Source organism: Salminus brasiliensis, chromosome 12 (assembly GCF_030463535.1).
Source record: "Salminus brasiliensis chromosome 12, fSalBra1.hap2, whole genome shotgun sequence".
Taxonomy (NCBI): Eukaryota; Metazoa; Chordata; class Actinopteri; order Characiformes; family Bryconidae; genus Salminus; species Salminus brasiliensis.
In genome coordinates, this window is record NC_132889.1 from 8102113 (window position 1) to 8123043 (window position 20931).

The following is a 20931-nucleotide window of genomic DNA, read 5'->3' on the forward strand; positions in this document are numbered from 1 at the left end:
ACATGATTATTTTATATAAGCAAAAAACAGCACTGTTCAATTCTCAGATAAAATACATACTCTTTTAGTTAAAAGAAGAACCACATACCGACATCACTGCAGGGTTCTCTGGTTCTGGTTTGGACCAAACTTACCGAAACACACAAGGAAATCAGGCAATATTGGTGTAGTATATTTATTGCCACAATTAAAAGGTGGCGCAGTAGAGCTGTCTTTCAAATGCTTCGTAGCATCGAACCATTTAGGCTTCAACTGCGTTTTTGCTTTGAAAGCCTCCTTCCGCCCATACTTAGTTTGTACAAACACAAAGATCAGCATTAGATACTCGGATCGGATCTTATTTCTGTAGACGACACCAAGTCAGTGTGCATGAACTTTCTACAGACATATGTTTGTTCAGCCTGTTAGCTAACTCCTCTGCTCACAGGTGGTGATGGCGTGTGCCAGCAGGGGTTGTCCGTGGATACGCTGCTGCAGTCAAAGACGAGAAACGTCTGCCAGTTGGCCACCACTGCAAAGCACCGTGGGACGGCTTTGTGCCTTGTGTCTCTTGGCATATTAACGGCGAGCGTGGGGTGCGGAGGACGTCCTTCTGGGCCACGAAGAATCTGTCGGCAGGCGTTGATGGTGTAACCATGACAACACCAGGCAGCAGAAGTTCAGAAGAGAGCAAATAGGTGAGGAGATGCTGCAAAGATGCAAAGAGGAATATTTCAGTGTTTTTCTACCGGCACTCTTGTCGACCTCAGCTGTAGCGTTTGGTTGAATACACCAGCCAGCATTTTTGAAGGACTGACAACAGACAGCTTACAAGTCACTTATAGTAGAAGCGAAAGGCGTCTGTGAACCCTGCATGGTCAGTTGCTCAGGACTTAGTAAACCCCCCTTTGGCAAGAATCACAGCTTGATAGCTGGTTCTGCATCCCTCAGCTTGCCCAGAAATGCGAGTCTCAGAGCGCGAGTTACACTTTCCGACTGTAGGGGGAGCCTAGGAGCAAGACATACCAAGTCTCCATAATGCTGCTTTAAAGGATCTGCTGCTAACTTTTTGCCGGCCTTCAAGCCCAGTTTGTGAGTTAGTACAGGCCTAGATACGCACACGTCTTGCTGGCCACGTCAATTCTGTATTAATGCACCACATTATAAAAGCCACTGTGCTCTTAATGCTACTTATAGGCAACCACAGCTTACAGGATTAACAAGCAATATTGCTCTGCAGACGAATAGACCCGTTGCACATTTCCAGGTTCTCACCTCCATCGGATTCAGTTTGCAGGTTATTCCGTTTCTGGTTGGACTAAAACAAATGCTGCAGTCAAGCTTTAAGGCACTTTGCTGTGTTCCTCGGAGCCAGACCTCAACAACACCAGCCGAACCTGGGATTTTATACATTTCCGAGCACCACTAGGCTCTAAATGGATTCAGGCAGTCTAAAGGGTGGTGGATCCCAGTTGTTCCACGAAATACCGGTGTCCTGTAGAGTTGTGCTACCAAATAAATGAAATCACTTCTAAAGTATGGGGGAGGGACTCCAGATCATAGACATACAACACGTAGAGCGCCTTACTGCCATGTTTACTGCAATTCGCATTAATAACACCTTATATGTTGAATATTTCATTCATATTTTATTATATTACATCATATTTTATTTTGTCTTGACTTGAAAAGCATCTTATCTCAGACATTCCCGCTGTGTTTTCTACTCTTTGTTGTCCGTGAGTGGGTGTTCTCCAATTCTGCAGCAGCTAGAGCCCACTACTGACTCCTAATCACTCCTGAGAGGCTTCTCAAGGCTCGCCTTTCTTTCTGCTGTCAACTTAACGCTGCACAATCAATCATACAGCAGCTAATGTGGGACCAAACGTCCTCCGCGTTCAGTTCATTTGCAAAATGCCAGAAACACTCGTCTTTACATATTTGGCACGCTCTGAAATACTCAGCCATCTCTTTATGGCCTTTGTCTTGAGTCTTGAGTGCTCACAACTGCACACTTGCTACCCCAGCCAAAGCCAGGGAGTAAAATTCTATGCTGCTTTTGATTCTGGGCAGTGGAAGCAGTGTTTTGGATGTTGTGATTGTGGTGAATTGCTGTGAGTTGCCTGAGCAATAGCTCAACAGTAGCAGCAGTGGCACTGACCCGCTGCCATTCACTCTGCGCTAGTGCTATTTATGGCCGCACGTCTTTGGAGTTGATTTAAGGCTTTACTTTGGACTGACGAATATACGCAGGAGATATGTAACTTTATATAAGAGTATAGCTTTTGATAAAGACATTTTAGATACTTTAAATATTCAGATTTTTTTTATTTAGAACTTTAGATATTCAGATTTAACTGTTTTTAATTCCCTAGATTTTGGTAGAAACAATGAATGAGCAGGTGTCCCAATACTTTTGACTTGTGTACCTTTTTTACACCTTCTAGATGATGGTTTTGCTCTCTGCTACAGCTGACTGGTGTGCTCGCTGATTTATTCATGCAGCAGACCCCGTCAGGTGGCATCTGTGACATCTCGGGCCGAGGCGATATGAGTGGGACAGTGGGCGAAGGGTGGCAGCAACTTTGTGGGATGTTCCGGAGCTGCCGTAGTGAAGGTGTACCAAGATTGGACCTCCCAATGGCATAACAGTGGTGCCTCATGGGTCATTGCTGCCAGTCGAATGGAGCAATCGATCAGACAGGTGATTTTATGGAGACGTAGTTCTCATTTCTATAGAATTATATGAATCAAATTGATCTTGATGATAATTGCACTTTGATTTTAGCACATTTTAAGTCAACTACACCGTTTTAAAAATCCAGTTGATATGTCCAGTATGATTAGGCGTAGCTGACGGACAACTTTAAGGGTCAGAGGGTCATAACAAAATCCCGCTCCCAGTTCCCTACAGTAATCTCTTCCTATCCTCCAACTGCTGATCCTTTAGTTTCCAGTCTGCTGTGCTTCGTCATCACTGCGCACTCACATCTACGTCACATGAGCTCCATGTGCGCTCCAGTAATACCCGCTAGCGTGCCAGACTCCGAGTGCACAGGGCATGTAGTTCAGATGGACTCTAGATGGTATGCCCTTACCTTCCCAGGTCACTTTATTAGAAACCCCCCTTTGTAGCCCCTCCTTCCCTTGCAGAGGAACAGTTAGAGACTGTTGCACAATTTGCACGGATCGTCTTTAATTCCTTCATCACACAGCATCAGGTGTTTCTTATAAAGTGGCCAGTGAGTGGAAGCACAAAGTAGGGGTTTCTGATAAAATTGGCCAGTGAGTGGAAGCACAAGGTAGGGGTTTCTAATAAAGTGGCCAGTGAGTGGAAGCACAAAGTAGGGGTTTCTAATAAAGTGGCCAGTAAGTGGAAGCACTAAGTAGGGGTTTCTAATAAAGTGGCCAGTGAGTGGAAGTACAAAATAGGGGTTTCTAATAAAGTGGCCAGTGGGTGAAAGCACAAAGTAGGGGTTTCTAATAAAGTGGCCAGTAAGTGGAAGCACTAAGTAGGGGTTTCTAATAAAGTGGCCAGTGAGTGGAAGCACAAAGTAGGGGTTTCTAATAAAGTGGCCAGTGAGTGGAAGCACAAAGTAGGGGTTTCTAAAAAAGTGGCCAGTAAGTGGAAGCACTAAGTAGGGGTTTCTAATAAAGTGGCCAGTAGGTGGAAGTGCAAAATAGGGGTTTCTAATAAAGTGGCCAGTGAGTGGAAGCACTAAGTAGGGGTTTCTAATAAAGTGGCCAGTAGGTGGAAGTGCAAAATAGGGGTTTCTAATAAAGTGGCCAGTGAGTGGAAGCACTAAGTAGGGGTTTCTAATAAAGTGGCCAGTGAGTGGAAGCACAAATAGGGGTTTCTAATAAAGTGGCCAGTGGGTGAAAGCACAAGGTAGGGGTTTCTAATAAAGTGGCCAGTGGGTGAAAGCACAAGGTAGGGGTTTCTAATAAAGAGGCCAGAGCACACCAAAGCACTTTTTTGATGTGTGCGTGTGTGTGTGGGGGGGGTGTGTGCGTGTGTGTGTGTGTGTGGGGGGGGGGTTATTTTGTGATTAGGGCTCTAAAAGCTCTTCAGGCTTTTGGAAATAAATCTCATTTTTAGGCTCCATATCCAGAACTTTAAGTCTGAGTGAGCGTGAGGGACAACAAATCCACTGAGAGAAATATTAATTGATTAATTGCTTCATTAATTGATTGATTGATTGTGATGAAAGTATACATTTGAGAATAAAGATCTTGTGGTGGATGTGAAGTTATCAAAATGAATGTCCAGTGAAGCCAGCACTCACACACACACACACACACGCGCGCGCACTGCAGGAGATTTAGCCGGTATTAGCTATAGCGTCGCCCTCGCGCTGCACCACACCGCACGTGAGGAGCCGGAGGAGGATCACTAGTAGGAATGAAACGTGCGCGCGCGAGAGAGAGAGAGAGAGGGGAGAGAGAGAGAGGAGAGGAGAGTGTGTAACCGATCCGGGGATTAATATTGCAGTCTCGAGGAGGTGCACATTCTCACCGACACACACACACACACACACACACACACTCTCTCTCCCAGACTGTAAAGCTCTCGGTGTTTTAATGCAGCGCGGGATTAAAGCCGAGCTAATCGCAGCAGAGTGGAGCACGCCGGGCTCCTAGCCTCCCAGTGTTGCGCTTCTTTGGGCTTCCTCGGTTCTGGGCTCGGTTTCAGCCTCCTCAGGAGCACCGCGCAAACTTCTCCCGGTGGCTGTGGAGCGCCTGTGGCTCGGAGGCGGAGAAACGATCTTCGCTAAACGCGGAGTTTCCTCGCAGTCCGGTTCCGTGCTCGGCACCGAGGAGCAGGGGGAGGCTCCCCGATGGGCGAGACCAGGGCACGGCTCCCCTGCGGCTGTATCCGGGCTCGCTGCGAGGAGAGCGGGGCTGAGAGAGACAAGCGCTGGGCTGAGCTCTTCCAGCAGCTGGACCTCAATAAAGATGGCAGGATCGACGTGCACGAGCTTCGCTCCGGACTCGCTGCGTGGGGGGTCGCGCGCACTGACGTCGACGAGGTAAGACGCGCCGCCACGGGTGGGTGGGTGGGAGTGAGGGACGGCTCCTGGACAGGGCACTAGCTAGAAGGCTTGCAGATCAGCCTACAGCACAGGTCTAGTGACTGTATGGCAACGTTTCAGGAATTTCCCTCCAGGAGCCAGAAGACCTGCTTGTACTGGTGGCTGGTTTTAGATGGTCTAAACTGGTGGTCTTTAATGGTGTAAACTGGTGGTCTTTAATGGTCAGGGTGGCTGAAAAGATCCAGATGAGAGCAGCTTGTACTGGTGAGCTATCTGGTTAACCAGCTTAACTCTTGATTATAAGGATAAAGGCCGCAAGTCCAGTCTTCAAGGTCTTGTCAAGGCCAGCCCTTTTCGACTGGACAGCAGGTGCAGTGACCTTGTGTCCTACTGTCCTACTGGACACTTCGGTGACCTGAATGACTGCTTATTGAAAACGTACCTAATTACAGCTGTACTCTACCACACTCCCACTCAGTGCAGAACAGGTCTTTTTTGTGTGCATGCTCGTCTGATGACTGTGTGTAGGCATGAGGGTCTCTCAAGCGAAGTTCAGGCGTGTGTGTGTGTGTGTGTGGGCACAGTGAGAACATCCATCAGTGTATAAGTCAATAGGCATCCATTGCTCTCCTAAAAGCTGAGGTTTTATCATGGCTTTTTGACATTGCGTCAATGTGAAAAGTGCTAAAAATGGAGATACCAGTTTTTGTTCTGATGGTAGGAATATGGAGGAGAAAATTTGACCACAAATCCAGGCTTCATGATTATAACCTACCATGACCTAGGACCAGCAGTCTATTTTCACGCCTTCCGCCTGTGTCGTTTAAGTAGCGACGCTGCTTGTAAATATATCTACACCGATGGGCGTGGTGGTGGTCTCGAAATGAGGTGTTCAGGTCAATTTCTGGCGTATCGCTATCTTGGCAACGGAAAACACAGGTGGTGCTCCACTGACTGAAATAGTCTAGACAGACGTCAACAGTCAGACGTTCGTTGCTGTCTTGGCAGTGAATTGTCAACACAGGCGTGTGCAGCCCAACGCCGCACACCCCCCCTTTACACCACTGAAAGTCAGACCCCACCTTACCCCGACTGACAGTCGGTGCGTGGTTGAGGGTTCTTCTAAAGAACGCTAAAATAGGGGCCTTAATCTGTGCTGATTATCTGGGTACAGTTTCTCCTGTCAAGCGATGGAATCTACATATGAGAGTTTATGTGTTGAAAGCAGGAGAAATGGTCAACCACTTTGACTAGGGCCAGATCCAGTGATGGCTGGACAACTATTTTACAACATCTCCAAAGCGGCAGTACCTTCCAAAAGTGCTCCAAGGAAGAACAACCGGGTTACGGGCACCCAACACTCATTGATGTGATCCATGGAGGTCCCACCTCACCACCTGCAGAACTAAAAGCTTTGTCTGCTAATGTCAGTATGGACAGTAGTGACTTTACTCCAGAGTCACTCCAACAAAAGCAAGATAAACTTTTTTTTCCTTGATTTTAGAAAAAAACCTATAAATGAGCAGGTGTCCCAATACTTTTGTCCATTTAGTGTCACACATTACACATTACTTTCACTACAGTTACAGAATAGTTACTAAATAATAAGCCTTAAAGTCAATAACTGAGCAACTTGCTATACCAATCTCTATCTTTCAGGAACATTTCCATGGCAAAGTGACTGTCAGCGAAAATGCAAAGCAGGACATGACCCGAAGCTTCAGCAGCTTCAGTCTCCAAAACATTAGACCGGACACTTCTGAATTATTCTGAATCTGAATGGCATTACCAGATACCGCTGGACTGGATCTTCAGCGGCCGTCTGGAGTCCATGCCACGACAGGTCAGAGCTGTTTTGGCGGCAGACAGGGGCGACCTACACAATATTAGACAGGTAGTTTTAATGTTATGGACGGATTAGTGAGTTCTTGTAAAGAGTTGGGCACATTGAGAAGATCCAGTGCTGCAGTGGGGGTCTGTTAGTCTCTTGAGAGCCGTGGTCTTCTTCATTATAATGGTAAAAAAAAAAATAGGCCAAGTCCCAGTTGTTCTTTGCACTGACAAGTGATCCCCCGTGTCATTTATTTACGTGGCGTAATGTAGGCTAGCTGCAGCCTGAAGTCGACCTCCTGAGGCTATTTTAGATAATGATGTCACACGTGGAGGGGAGCACATTGCCAGAGCGTATGAAGTCAAACATCATTTCCAAAGATGGAAGCACCACAAGTAGAGTACTTGGCATCCTTCTGGGCAGCCTCATTTGAGGGTGTTGACCTGACTGAATAATTCAGAAGTGTCCGGTCTAATGTTTTGGAGACTGAAGCTGCTGAAGCTTCGGGTCATGTCCTGCTTTGCATTTTCGCTGACAGTCACTTTGCCATGGAAATGTTCCTGAAAGGTAGAGATTGGTATAGCAAGTTGCTCAGTTATTGATTTTAAGGCTTATTATTTAGTAACTATTCTGTAACTCCAGTGAAAGTCATGTGTAATGTGTGACACTAAATGGACAAAAGTATTGGGACACCTGCTCATTTATTGTTTTTTTCCAAAATCAAGGAAAAAGAAGAGTTTATTTTGCTTTTATTGGAGTAATTCTGAAGTAAAGGTTTTTACTGTCCAGGCTTTCTAAAAGATTCTGGAGCAATGCTGTGAGGATTTGGTTGCATTCGGCAACAAGAGTTTTAATAAGGTCAGGATGTTTGTATGATCACCACCCCATCTCATCCCTTAACTCCCCAACTCATCCCCAAAGTACTGGATGAATCACCATCATCCATCATTCCAAAGAACACAGTCCCACTGCTTCACAGCTCAATGCTGGGGTGCTTTATACCCCTCCAGCCCACCCTTGGCATTAGGCATGGTGCCAATAGGTATATGTTATATGTATATGTATATGTGCTATTCTATGGGTGGTACTTCTCTATGGGAACTAGAAAAGCTGTTTGTGTGTGTGTGCATTTGCACATCTGTGTCGGCAATGGGTGCAGGTTAAAAGTAGCTGAATGCATTTGTTACAAGAGGTGTCCACAAACTTTTGGATATGTAGTGGATGTCGTATTGAGAACTGAGGAATTAAGGTTGCTGCTCATCCAGCATTTCTTCTGCAATCAAAGGTTGTTGTTATTAATGTGGAGTTTGGCTCCTAGCATCTGCTCTTTTGGCAAAGTTTTAGACTGGATGTTGAAACATTGCTGTGAGGATTTGATTCTATTCAGCCATAAGAGCATTAGTGAGGTCAAGTGCTGATGGTGGATTAGTTCTGGGTCATGATCGCCACTCCAGCTCATCCCAGAAGATATTTAATGGAGATATGTCACTCTAGAGAATATACTTTTGGACATACAATGTGTTTGTCCTTAGTTTGAATGGAAGTCAATGTAAAATAAGAGTTTATTCCAAGTAATTTAGAGCATTTCTATTGGTCCAGAACGATTTACACAGTGTACAGAAGCAGCTACAGGGGAAAACCATGGAGAAAACTAAAAACGGACAAAATTGGAGGTACATGATTTTTATTGGACAGCAGCGACATATGTATAGTAGCATGGAAAAGTTTGGGCCATGGTCAAAAGTTCTGAAAATGAATTGATCTCCAAAAGCCACAAAGTGAAATATGAAGCTTTGTTCTCAATATTTTAAGCAAGATTAGTGCATTATTAATGATTTGTAAAATTTTAAACTGAAGAAAGGAAAAGAACCACCATGCAAACGTTTCGGCATCCCAAGAGATTTGAGCTCTCTGAGAACTTGAACCAAGGTCTCAGACCTATATTAGCTTGTTAGAGCTATGGCCTGCTCACAGTCATGGTAAGGAAAGGCCAGAAAAGGCAAATTTCGAAGCTTTGTAGATATTCTGACTCAAACTGTGTGCCAACAATCAGCAGCCTTGGGTTTCTCTAAGCAGCTGCCCAGCACTCTCGGCGTTAAAAGTAATTGATGTCCGCAATGCGGGAGAAGACTATTAGAAGATAGCAAAGCATTTTCACGTAGCCACTTCCTCAGTTCGTAATGGGATTAAGTTGAGGTCTGGTTCATAGCTGTTCATGGGATTGCTAGAAAAGCAAATTGAACCCCTGATCTGATTATACCATTGCTACCAAACCCCTGATCTTCAGGTAGAGACTCTGGAGTGGTGGTGGTGCACTGTTCTACTGGCCTTGGTGGAAGAGTCATCAGAAGAAGACCTTTTTTTGCTTCCGCACCACAAAATTCAAGATCAGAAGCTTTTAAAGGAACATTTAGACAGGCCTGGTGCATTTTGTAAGCAAGTTATGTGGACTGATAAAGCTTAAACAGCACATTTTGGCCACACTAAGCAAAGATATGTTTGGAAAAGAAAAGGGTGACCCCGTAAAAAGCAGTGTTGCAGCTGGTGCCAGGGGGGAAATTTTACTGGTAGAGAGAAGAATAGTCCAAAAAAAATACCAGCAAATGCTGGAAGCAAACATCACACAATCTGTAAGAAAATGGAAGATGAAAAGGCGATGGCTTCTACAGTTGGATGGTAGTCCTAAACACACCTCACAATCCATGGCCCTCACAGTTCCTGGTCCTAAACAGTATTACAAATAAGTGGACAGTGGCACATGCAGGACAGCCCTAATGGGTTACAAACAAGACCGGATACAAGATTCTTAGCTGCTACAGAAAGCACTTACAAGCTGTGATACCAAAGGGGGTGTTACTAAGCGCTGACCATGCAGGGTGCCCATTTCATTTCGTAATACTAAGTACTGGAAAGCAGGTCATTCTTTACTCAGATGCTCACAATACCAGATATTTTGACCAGTGGTGTCCAAACTTTCTCTTAGCAGTGTCTCTACAGTTTGAAGTTAGCTAGAAGGTTGGAGGAGCTTCAGGTGTGATCTTTCTCCCAAACTAGAGTTAGTTCACAGTCCAATAAAATGTCTTTATCGGCTGTCCATTCTCTACAGTCCTCTTTTAAAGTTCACCAATGTAAAGCAGAATGCAAAGATGTTGACTCGTTTAAATAGGAAGGTTAAACAGCAGTTGAGATATTAAGCCATGAAAAGTAGTTTATGACTGGATACGAAACCAACTCTTGGAAGTCCAGCGTTATAACTTTGGTGTTGCTGTACTGTTTAAATACAGTGATGTAAGATGATGTTACATCATGGATTCAGGTCTCCACAGGAGAATCCATATAAAGTAGAAGGATAAACTATACTTGTACAGACGACTGCAGTCTCAGAAATATTCATCGCATTCATGACGAGTATCAAATTTCAAAGTAGAGCCCCATTAGCTGTTATAACCTTCTGCAAACACGATGCATTACCAAACACCAGCTTCTGGCAGCGTTCCTGAGGAATCTTCCTCATGGTCAGTGGCCTCCAGTTCACTAGCATTCCTGGGTTTGCCGCTTCAACCGCCTTCTTCAAATCCCGCCAAAGATTTTCTATGGGGTTCAAGCCAGGCGACTGTGATGGCCACTCCAGAATCTTCCAGGACTTCTTCTGTAACCAAGCCTTGGTGGACTTTGAGGTGTACTTGGGATCATTGTCCTGTTGGAAGGTCCGATGATGCCGAAGCTTCAGCTTCCTCACAGAAGGCATAATGTTTCCTCCTAGGATTTTCGGATTCTTGATTAAATCCATCTTGCTCTCCACATGCTGCAGGTTTCCAGTGGCAGAGGAAGCAAGGCAGCCCCAGAGCATCACCGAACCACCGCAGGGTGGGCAGGGTGTTCTTTACAGGGTATGCTTCCTTCTTCCTCCTCCAGACATACTGTTGATCCATAGGCCTGGAAACTTCCAGTTTTCTTTACTTATTTTAGTTCTTGGAGGCAGAGAATTTGTAGTCAATGACTGGCTGAAGTTAGGAAGCCATGGATATCACCAGTGTTGAGTTTTCAGGCCAGGACTTCAGTTGCAGCTCGCTTGTAGGCCTTTTTGTTTCGTTTTGTCTTCAGTAATTGGGTTGAGGTCAGGTGACTGGCCCAGCTGTTTAAGAACATTCCATTTTCTGCCTTAAGAAGTTTTTGAGTTGCTTTCGTGGTGTGTTATGGGTCATTTTCTATCTGTACAGTGCCATCCTATCAGTTTTGCAGCATTCGGCCATAACTGAGCAGAAAGAGCTCTGTACCCTTCAGAATTCATCCTGCTACTTCTATCAGCAGTCACGTCATCAACAAACATCAGTGCCTCCACCATGTTTGACAGATGATGATGTATGCTTCAGATCATAAACCCTTCATTTTCTTTTCCAAACTCAAGTTAATCTTGGCTTCGTTTGTTCATGGAATCTTGTTCCAGATTAAGCAGGATCTGACCTTAGATCATGAAGACATCTCTGACTGACTTTGACAATGATGCAGCAACCTCATGTTCTTGGCTTGAATAGATATTGTGAAGGGTATTTGGTTTTTCCACCAAGAAAATAATTCTGTTATCATCTTATTTAGTCTTAGTCTTCTGTGACCTTCCATGCTTTTTGGTGTTGCCAATTTTTAATTGTCCCTTTGTCCTTAATTAGTCATAAAATGATTAGGGAACAGGATACATCTGACCTAAAACTGCTTATCAGATGTCTGATTACTTTTTTGACACTGAAAGGGGGAGAATGTTTGTGTGTGTGTGTGTGTGTGTGTGTGTGTGTGTGTGTGTGTGTGCATGCAGACTCTGTGGCCTTGCTGTTAGGCTGTGTGAGTGTGTTAGTCATGTGCTGTAATGCAAATGGACAGATTAGTGCTAGTTCACAGTGTGCTTGAACTGCTGCAGACTGAGCCTCAGCACATTCAAGAAGAAGCTGATTAGCATATAATTTCCATAGTATTACCATTTTATATCTTTTACTCTTTTCACAGTAAAAGCTTGAGGAGGCATTACAAAGAAAAAGTAACCCTGGTTTGATTTTTGATGTTTTTCACACTGGGCCCTAGATAATGGTCTAAGCAGTAACCCATGAGCTAACATATAAGCTGCCAATTCAAATTCAGAACCACATTTATTTGTATAGGGATTTTCATTAGGGGCGTCGTCACAAAGCTGCTTTACTGCAAAACTTGTCCAAGCCTCATCTGAGCAAGCCAGAGGTGACTGTGGCAAGAAATATTCCCATAGGGCTGAAAGAACTTAAAGTAGCTGAATGCATTCACTGGACAGGGAGTCCACAAACATTTGGACATGCTTGACCATCTGTCAAATGTGGTGGTGGTAGTCTGATGGTCTGCAGTCTGAGGTTGCTCTGCTTCTGCAGGACCTGGGCGACATAAAATGATGAAACCATGACTTCTGCTCTCGATCAGAGAATCTTGAAGGAGAATATCCACCGTCAGTTTGTGCTCTAAAGCTCAAGCCCAGTTGGGTTATGCAGCAGGACAATGATCCAAAGCACACAAGCCACCAAAAGTCCACCTCCTAGTCAAAGTCCTGATTTAAATCCTAGTGAGATGCTTGTGGCAAGGTCTTAAACAGGCAGTTCAGGCTTTAAAAAACCTACAAAGAAAAGTAGGATGTTTGATTACAGTTGTTAATGCCAAGGTTGGCATTTTCCATGAGCCCTTATAGGCAAGTCTGTTCAGTCGGTGGCCATCTTTGCAATGCCACTGGGCAGTTATTTCTAGTCATACAAGACCAGGCTTCTGTCATTGTGAATGGAAACTGAAGATCAAATTACAGTTCTAAAAAACTGTAAAGAAAGTCGGCCAAAAACATCATGAATAGTTTATAGTGTTTGGCTAAAAAATGCACAAATGCATGTAAAGATCACCACATCGAGGGGGGTTCCTCCACTCGTTCTGTAACCAGCAAGCTGATTGGCTTATTTTGTTGAAAGTTGGGACTTTACCCCCAAACCGATGTTATCCATGTTGAGCATTACAAGAACCTCCATTCATATTTGAACCAGTGGCCGGTCTCCTCATTTCTAACGTCTCTGACTGTACATATCCTCAGTACCCTAATAAACAAAAATAGGCATTAAGCATCTTGCTGCTAATTGACAGTGAAGTTAGAAAAGAGTCAGGGGGGTAAGTGCAACGAAATCAGCAGGCTGTGCAGGACACTGTGCCTTTAGGAGACGCAAATGAAAGAACCATGGTGTGCATCATCTCTATGTGACATGGTGTATAAGGAGTAGTGTGACAGAATAATCAGATTTACCTGATTTCTCATCTACTCCAGATTCAGTCAGGACAAGTTTGTTATCTGAGAATACACTTTTTTTAGTTTACAACAGGATATGCTTAACAGAAGTTAACAATGCTAACAAACTCTGGACACAGACTGTCAGCTTTTTTATAGCAGCTAAGATCTTCTAAGTCTTTTGTCCAATCTTCTCTACAAAAGGCTTCTGATTCTGTGAGATTCCTGGGCCGTCTTGCGGCACTGCTTATATGAGGTCTATCTATCACCACTTTTCTTGAGCTTGTTGATAGGACGTTATCTCTGCTATAGTAGTGTACCTTTTAAACTCAGTTAAGGTACACAGATGAACATTATAGGATGCATGTACATCATCCGTACCTGTCCAGTACCTTATTTTTCAGACAGTGTACTGGGATCTATGTAAGGGATGAACTCTCTGGGCTGTCTTATAAATAGGGCTTTCTTCCCTCAGTCTTCAAAGTGGAATCTGATTGGCTTTAGTGGAGCTCCTATCAGATTCCAAGAATGTCCAATTCCGAAGTTAATGTCACCTGTCCGCACATATCCTTGTGGAACTTAAGCTGTGTGATTCCAGGACTCCAGCTGCCTCACTTCTCTCACTTCCTGTCCTTCCTGCAGATCGTGCGTGTGAGTGACACCAATCATGATGGCCAGCTGGACTTTCAGGAATTCACCCAGTATCTGCGCACCCACGAGAAAGAGCTCAAGCTCATGTTCCGCAGCCTGGACCGCAACAACGACGGTATGGATGCTAGTCACAGATACACATGAAACTTCAGTCATTGTAATCGAACGCACCATCTACTAGGGGTGGGGATCTCTAGGCACTTCACGATTCGTTTTGATTATAATTCAGCGGGCTGTGATGTGATGTGGTAATAAAAAATGTTGGTAAAAATTACTTGGTACTTTTAAAGCTGAATCTTTGTAACGATCCATAACGAATTCACATTTAAGCTGAAAGGCGATCAGCAATCAGCATCTGCCCCAAAAATCTTTGGGAAGAAGTGTTTTTTTTTCCACTTCTGTAAAGCTAGCATTTTGGAGATGCAAGGTTTTTGTGTGACGAGCAACCATATCCAACATTTCACAGCCTTTTTTCACAGTTAAGCAGCTTTTTAGAAAATTCTGAACTTTTTAAACTCGACAAAGATACATTTATAATACATTTTTTCTCTTAACCCCCCTATTTGTAGCCCCCCCAGCACTAGCGCTGCTCCCGACACTAGAAGGGTAAAGGCTTATCACAAGTCACCTCCTTTTTATGAACTACCACTGATTCCAGCATGCTTGGAGGACTGTGTCCCCAGCTCCACCACACCAGCTAACAGACGCTTGTGCTAGCCAGCATATCTTTTAGGAAGAGAGCGCCATCTACCCACCCGGAGAGCTTGGCTGTGCTCTCTGGGACTCCGACCGCTGATGGCAAAGCGTCACGGCTCAGGACTTTTATTAGACCTCTGAGCCACTCGGAGCCCCTCTCTTCATGATTGAATTGATAGTGTTGACTGTATAGAACGTCGGCCAGCTGTGTTGTTTGGCAAATTGCAGTACTAAAGCGTACTGAGCGGTGCAGCTTTACAGTGGAATCAGAAACAACCAATCAGAAACGACTAGAAGCTAAAAAAGCAGCACAATTTAAAACCGGGTCCAACCAGGACTTCTTGTTATTCCTGGCGTGCAGCACTGACACTGTGCTTCGTGCTAATTCAGGTCAGATCGATGTGGGGGAGATCCAGCAATCTCTGCACAGTCTGGGTGTGGAGGTGTCCATCGAGCAGGCCTACAGGATACTGCGCAGGTGAGTGTGCTCAGGGAGTGGCTCATAAAGCCTTCCTGTGTGTGTTTTAACCTTTAAAACTCCTTACTCGCCATCATATAACTTCAGTTCTCTGAGAATCCTGGAGATAAGGCTTAGTATCACAAGAAAAGTGGGCAAGTCTGTTGTCACTCTCTCAAATCTGTTTGCCTTGCTGTTTATTTTGCCCAGTATGGACAGAGACGGCACCATGACCATCGACTGGAACGAGTGGCGAGATCACTTCCTGTTCAATCCGTTCCGCAACATGGAGGACATCGCCCACTACTGGAAACATTCCTTGGTCAGTTTTTGAGACATGAATGCCAGTAGGCTAATTTTTCAAACCTTTCGAGCTCTTTGACTACGGTGATGCTGAACAAAAGAAGTGTGTGGACTGAAGCGTAGAGTAATTGTAGCGGATTTGACACAAATATGTAAATATTCGGTTATGCAGCATTGCCCAATTCTGGCTTGAGATCTCCCAAAGTTACATGACATGCAGCACGCCAAGCTCAGAGTGGCAGTGACTGAGGTGCTGTTCTCCCCCATATATTATCCCATTATCCCCAGATAACCCACCCTTTCACAGGTCCCCTAGCACTAGCAATGTTCTCGATGCTAGGAAAGTAAGGACAGCTGTCTCCGCCAATGCGACATGCTTTAAGAGTGATGAGGGGAGATAGCTCAGAATTCGAACTCGCGACCCCCAAACCATAGTTGTAGTGCAATAGACCACTAAATTACTACTTTAATTATGTCTTAATAGCAGATATGCTAGATTGCATACACGATATGTGTCAATATTTTTACTTGCAGAGGAAAAGCACTAGTAGTTCCAGATTTAAATAAAGAGCAAAGTGTAGATGTAATACATGTTGTTGTAGATGCTTGATATTGGAGAGCAACTGACCGTGCCGGACGAGTTTTCTGAGCGTGAGCGGAGGGCAGGACTGGTCTGGAGGCAGCTGGTTGCCGGAGCCATGGCCGGAGCCGTATCCAGGACAGGAACCGCTCCACTGGACAGACTTAAGGTTTTTCTTCAGGTAAAGTTGCCAGGTCATTTAGTCAAACATTTGTAGTTCCCAGAGAACAATATAGACCATAAGATACTCAGTTATCTCTCATTTGGTTCTCATTTGACCGCTTTTGTCGCTGCTTGCAATCAAATCCTCACAGCAGTGCATCAAAATCTAGTAGAAAGCCTTCTTCCCTGGACAGCTGAGACAGTTGAGTTACTCCAACAAAAGCAGGATAAACTCTTTTTAATACTCAGAGTGAACAATGAAGGAGTAGGAGTATACTATTAATACTAGTAATACAATACTATTGTCAATGTAGTGTATATAAGCACTGTCAAAAACCTTTTATCTCCAAAATGGCAGATTTCATGTGTCCAGAAATACATGAACCCCTTCAGTAAATAGCTTTTGGTACCTCTGTTAGTTATCAAAGTTATTAAACAGCTCCCATACTTACTAATCAGTTACTAATGTTTATCATGGGTGTTTTTCCCAACTCATCCTGACAGAACTCAGACAGTTGAGGAAGGTTTGAGGGGTATCTGGCATGAAATGTCTGCTGCAGTTCCAGCCACATAATTTCAGTTGAATTCAGGTCAGGATTTGGGGGGCCTTTAACTTCTTCAGGTAGCTACTGCAAATGTTTCTACCAGTCTGTAGTGGCTAGCTGTCTTTTTTATATAGTGGTGTGCTGGGGAGCAAGCATAAAAAAGAGGGATGAGAGACGTCTGGACAGACTGATCAGGAGAGCAGGGTCGGTGGTCTGGGTGAAGCTTGACACTCTGGTTGTGGTGCCGGATAGGAAGACACTGAACAAATTGCTCCCTGTTATGGATGATGTGGCGCCATCCACTGCACAGCAGCATTATGGACAGGAGGAGTCAGTTCAGTGGCAGGTTACTGTGACAGATCTGCTCAATGGACCTCGAGCTGTGAGGCTCTTCAATTCTGCAGAGTGGGGACTTATGGTATCAATGGACTGGGTGCAGTAATTATAGTGTAATGTACAGGTACATAAACTGACTATAAGAATTGTTGTATTTTCTTATTAAGCTTTACTGGATGATAATGTTTATCTATCCATCTAGCTGCCTGTCTGTCTGTCTGTCTGTCTGTCCATCCATTCATCCATCCATCCACCATCTCCCTACCCCCCTCCCTCCCACCTGGAAATGCCATTTTGCTGACCCTCGATGCAGCAAGCAAGGTGGTCTGCCAATCTCTAGATGCTATATCTGGGTTGGCTTTTACATGGTTTATTGTTTGTCTTGTCATGTCAACAACTCTTGTTGAAGCAATTGTTTGCTTCCAAAGACTTGCTACACTACTTGCTTCTTGATGTCCTGTGAGATCTTTCCGATTGGCATAGCGTGTTGTGCATTCATTTGTATGAGCAACACCAAACTAACCAGGTTTGTCCAGCCCAGCTTCATTACTAACATCGCCTCCTTTCATTACTCAGTTAACTTCTGAATACAATCTAGGGTTCACTTATTTTTGTACTAATTGTGTTGTACAGCAACTTGTGCATTTGGTAAATGCAAATCTATGATGAGCACATGAAGATTTCATAGTAAAACTATGATATGCATTCAAAATGAGCTGTTTTTGCAGTAACAATATGGTGGGCTGCATGGACTACGGAGTAAAAGCTACAGCAAACTCTTGAGGAGATACAGTCATATGTAAACACTTTGTGTAATAGCGATCCATTGGTTCCTGCAGGTTCATGGCTCTGGAGGTGTTGGCCTGTGGAGTGGACTTCGAGGGATGGTGCGGGAGGGTGGAGTCAGATCATTATGGAGGGGGAACGGCATCAATGTGCTCAAAATTGCTCCAGAGTCAGCGATCAAGTTCATGGCTTATGAACAGGTAAAACACTACGTTTCCCAGAGGTCTTCTTAAAGCTCCTTCTTCATATTTTTTATTATTATTATTATTATTATTGCATAGTTTTGGGATTTCATGATGAATGCACCAATAAAAATGCTCCAAAATGGTTTGGAGTAAAGAAAAAAATTATTGACTTTCATGTAAACTCTGATACCGATACCAGATTTTCAAGTATCTGGCGATAACGAGTACCGATACGGATTATAACTATGACTAAATACTGAATAGATGTTATAAATCCTGATATTTATAGAGTTCCGCTTCTAAAGGTTGTACTTTTTTTATGTCTGATATCAAATAAGATCTAATAAGCTTAAAAAGAACAGCATTTACTGGTTAAAAAACTGCACATATGAAAAGTTCCAAAAAATAAACATTTCCACAATGCAGAAACACATGCAGGTAGGGAAGCAGAATCAGTCTAAGCTTCACCAAACAGCTTTTAATTGGTGCTTAAATTCACATTTCAGAGCAGTGAACAGACACCAGTTTAGAAACAGAAAGTGATTCTGCTGCAATTTCACATTCAGGTTCACATTACGCTAATAAACTTTAGTGTGTTTCCTTTAAACAAGCTGCTAAAACTAAAAAAAAATCTGTGTAGAAGTTGCATTAAATGTCTGTTTAATGATAATAACCATTTATTACTGGCTTTTACTGGTTGTTTAAACATTTGGTTTTATAAGAAAGTGTACAATCATAAATGTTATGCATAAAAAAAAGTAGGGCGTCAGTAAACTTCATGGTATTGGTGCTCTCTAATGCCGATACCATGTGTAAGCGCCAGTATCAGTACCAATAGCGTAGTTTCCACACAGCAACAGAAAGTGAAGTATGGGCTACAGTTTATGGGCTACATCTTTGGGTTGGGTGGGATTTTTTTTACAAGTGCTCTGTAAAACAGCATGTGTTCTTGTACAGGTCAACTGATTCGGTCTATTCTGTTTCCCATAATCTTCTGATCTCCACATTCTCATCCTCACTCCTCTTCACATGATTGTAGATAAAGTGGCTGATTCGTGGCTGTAAAGATGGCGGCAGTCTGAGGGTGCAGGAGAGGTTTGTCGCTGGATCCCTTGCTGGAGCGACTGCTCAAACCATCATTTATCCAATGGAGGTGAGGAGAGATGAGGATGGCAAAAGTTGCTGATGTGTGGTCAGTGTTCTGCAGTGCTTATCTGTGTGTCGCTAAGCAAATAGGCACGATCGCCCCCTTAAATGTTAAATACAGTGACATGCAAAGGTTTGGACACTGCTGGTCAAAAGTCATATTATTGTCCATAGTTATATTAGTAGAAGATTGACTGATGGTCCATCCTTTTCAACACAAGATTAGTGTTTTGTTTTTTTAGTTTGTTAATTTTGGAGCACCATGCAAAAGTTTGGTTATCTAAGACTATCTTGAGCTCTCTGAGAACTTTTTCCAAGGTCTGATACCTTAATTTGCCTGTTAGGGCTTTGTTTTGCCCACAGTCTATGATAGGAATTGCCAGGTGATTCATATTTGAAAGCTTTATGTAGGCTCTTCAAACTGTGTCCCAACAATCAGCAGCTATGGACTATATAATCGATGCCCACAAAGCAGGAGAAGATCATAGATCAGATCGAAGATCAGAGGATAGCAAATAAAGGACTAATAATGAAGACCTCTACTGAATTCAGCTGTTCTTCACTTTATTTGGAGAGTCCAGGTTCAGATCTGTAGATGTTCACCTGAGAAGTCACTGATTATCTAACAGCTCTGAGACAGACCATCTCAACCCCCTCAACCAGCTGCTGTAGACCTGCTGCTGAGACCAGTCTGCAGTCTGTAGACTGAGATTAAGCTGCCAAGAAGAGGGTTAGGATTAGGTTTTAGATTAAGGTTAAGGTCAGGGTTAGGGTCAGTATTTGGTTTTGGGTTGAAGTTAAGATTAGGCTTTAGGGTTAAGGTTAGGTTTTGGGTAAGGCTGGGTTAGGTTGTGTTTAATGGAACTAAGTTATTAAGTCTACTTGATGTAACATATAAACAGTAAATCTACTTCATGTCAGTAAAGCATCAACAGAACATCTTTAGGATGTTTATCTCAGTGTATTCAGATATTTCACTGCTGCTACTGCACTGACATGCTGTTGATGTGTTACTATTACTCTAGAGTTAAGAGTTAAGAGGACCACTCAGAAGAAAGTGTTCCCAATAATTCTTACCCTGTTAATAATTTCCGTTAATAATCTCACTCATATGAAAAAGATGTCATTAGTTTCTGGCTGCGGAAGCGGCTGCCTTTGCCAGAAAGCATCTCATGTTGTCCCCAAAGCACCAGCTGCTCAGCTGTGCTATCAGACTGAACAGGGGGATAGAAGCCAAGGGCTTCAAAAGTCTGTTTGTGTGGCGATCATTAAGAAACTGTAATTCACTCTATGTACACTTAACCCCTTGAACGCTGGGACCAGACTTCCAGTCCTTACTCTTTCAATGCCTGATGTTTTCAGTACGGTTACTGAATGATAAATCTTAGAATGTGATAAGCTTGGAGTTCACAGCTCTCTTTATAGGCATGCTAAATATATACAGTGTATTTCATAAGTATTCACCCCATTGGATATTTTCCCCTTTTTTGTTTTTATTAATGGAATCATGATCGATATTATTTGGCTTTATTGAGTTTACAATTGACCGGACCTCCTCAGTGGCCCAGGTATCTAAGCCTAGGCCCCAACTTTGGGTGATCGCCAATTTGATCCCCAGTGATCCCACAGTCATGGGTTGCTGTGAGTCCTAGAGAGCACAGTGTGGACCAATCACAGTTGTTGAAGTCTGTTGTCGCCGGGTTACTAGTAGTTACTGTTTTTGGGGAGGTGCGTGTCTACAGTCTACAGCGTAGGGTACCTAGATTTGAGGCAGAAGCAGAAATTGGACTTAAGTTGGTGCAGACTTGTCAGTGTGGTTTATGGAGAACTATGACTTACTAGGCCTGTTTACCCCTGGCATTAATGACAAGTGTATAAAACCCTGAAGATGCATTGTGTAAATTATATTGATCATGATTCAATTTATTAAAAAAAAAGGCAGTGTGTGTCTGCAAGTTAAAAAA

The 20931-nt window shown here is 43.6% G+C and overlaps 1 protein-coding gene across 1 annotated transcript in view; it reads left to right on the plus strand.

Moving 5' to 3' along the window:
- Window positions 1-4363: 4363 nt before the first annotated feature.
- The window catches only part of slc25a23b (solute carrier family 25 member 23b), a 28896-nt gene continuing 12328 nt past the window's right edge, over window positions 4364-20931 (plus strand). The window contains exons 1-7 of the mRNA XM_072693953.1: window positions 4364-5009; window positions 13763-13886; window positions 14858-14945; window positions 15135-15246; window positions 15830-15988; window positions 17690-17836; window positions 18861-18974. Coding sequence (XP_072550054.1) covers window positions 4818-5009; window positions 13763-13886; window positions 14858-14945; window positions 15135-15246; window positions 15830-15988; window positions 17690-17836; window positions 18861-18974 — 936 coding nt within the window. The 5' untranslated portion in view covers window positions 4364-4817. The remainder of the gene's footprint in view (window positions 5010-13762; window positions 13887-14857; window positions 14946-15134; window positions 15247-15829; window positions 15989-17689; window positions 17837-18860; window positions 18975-20931) is intronic.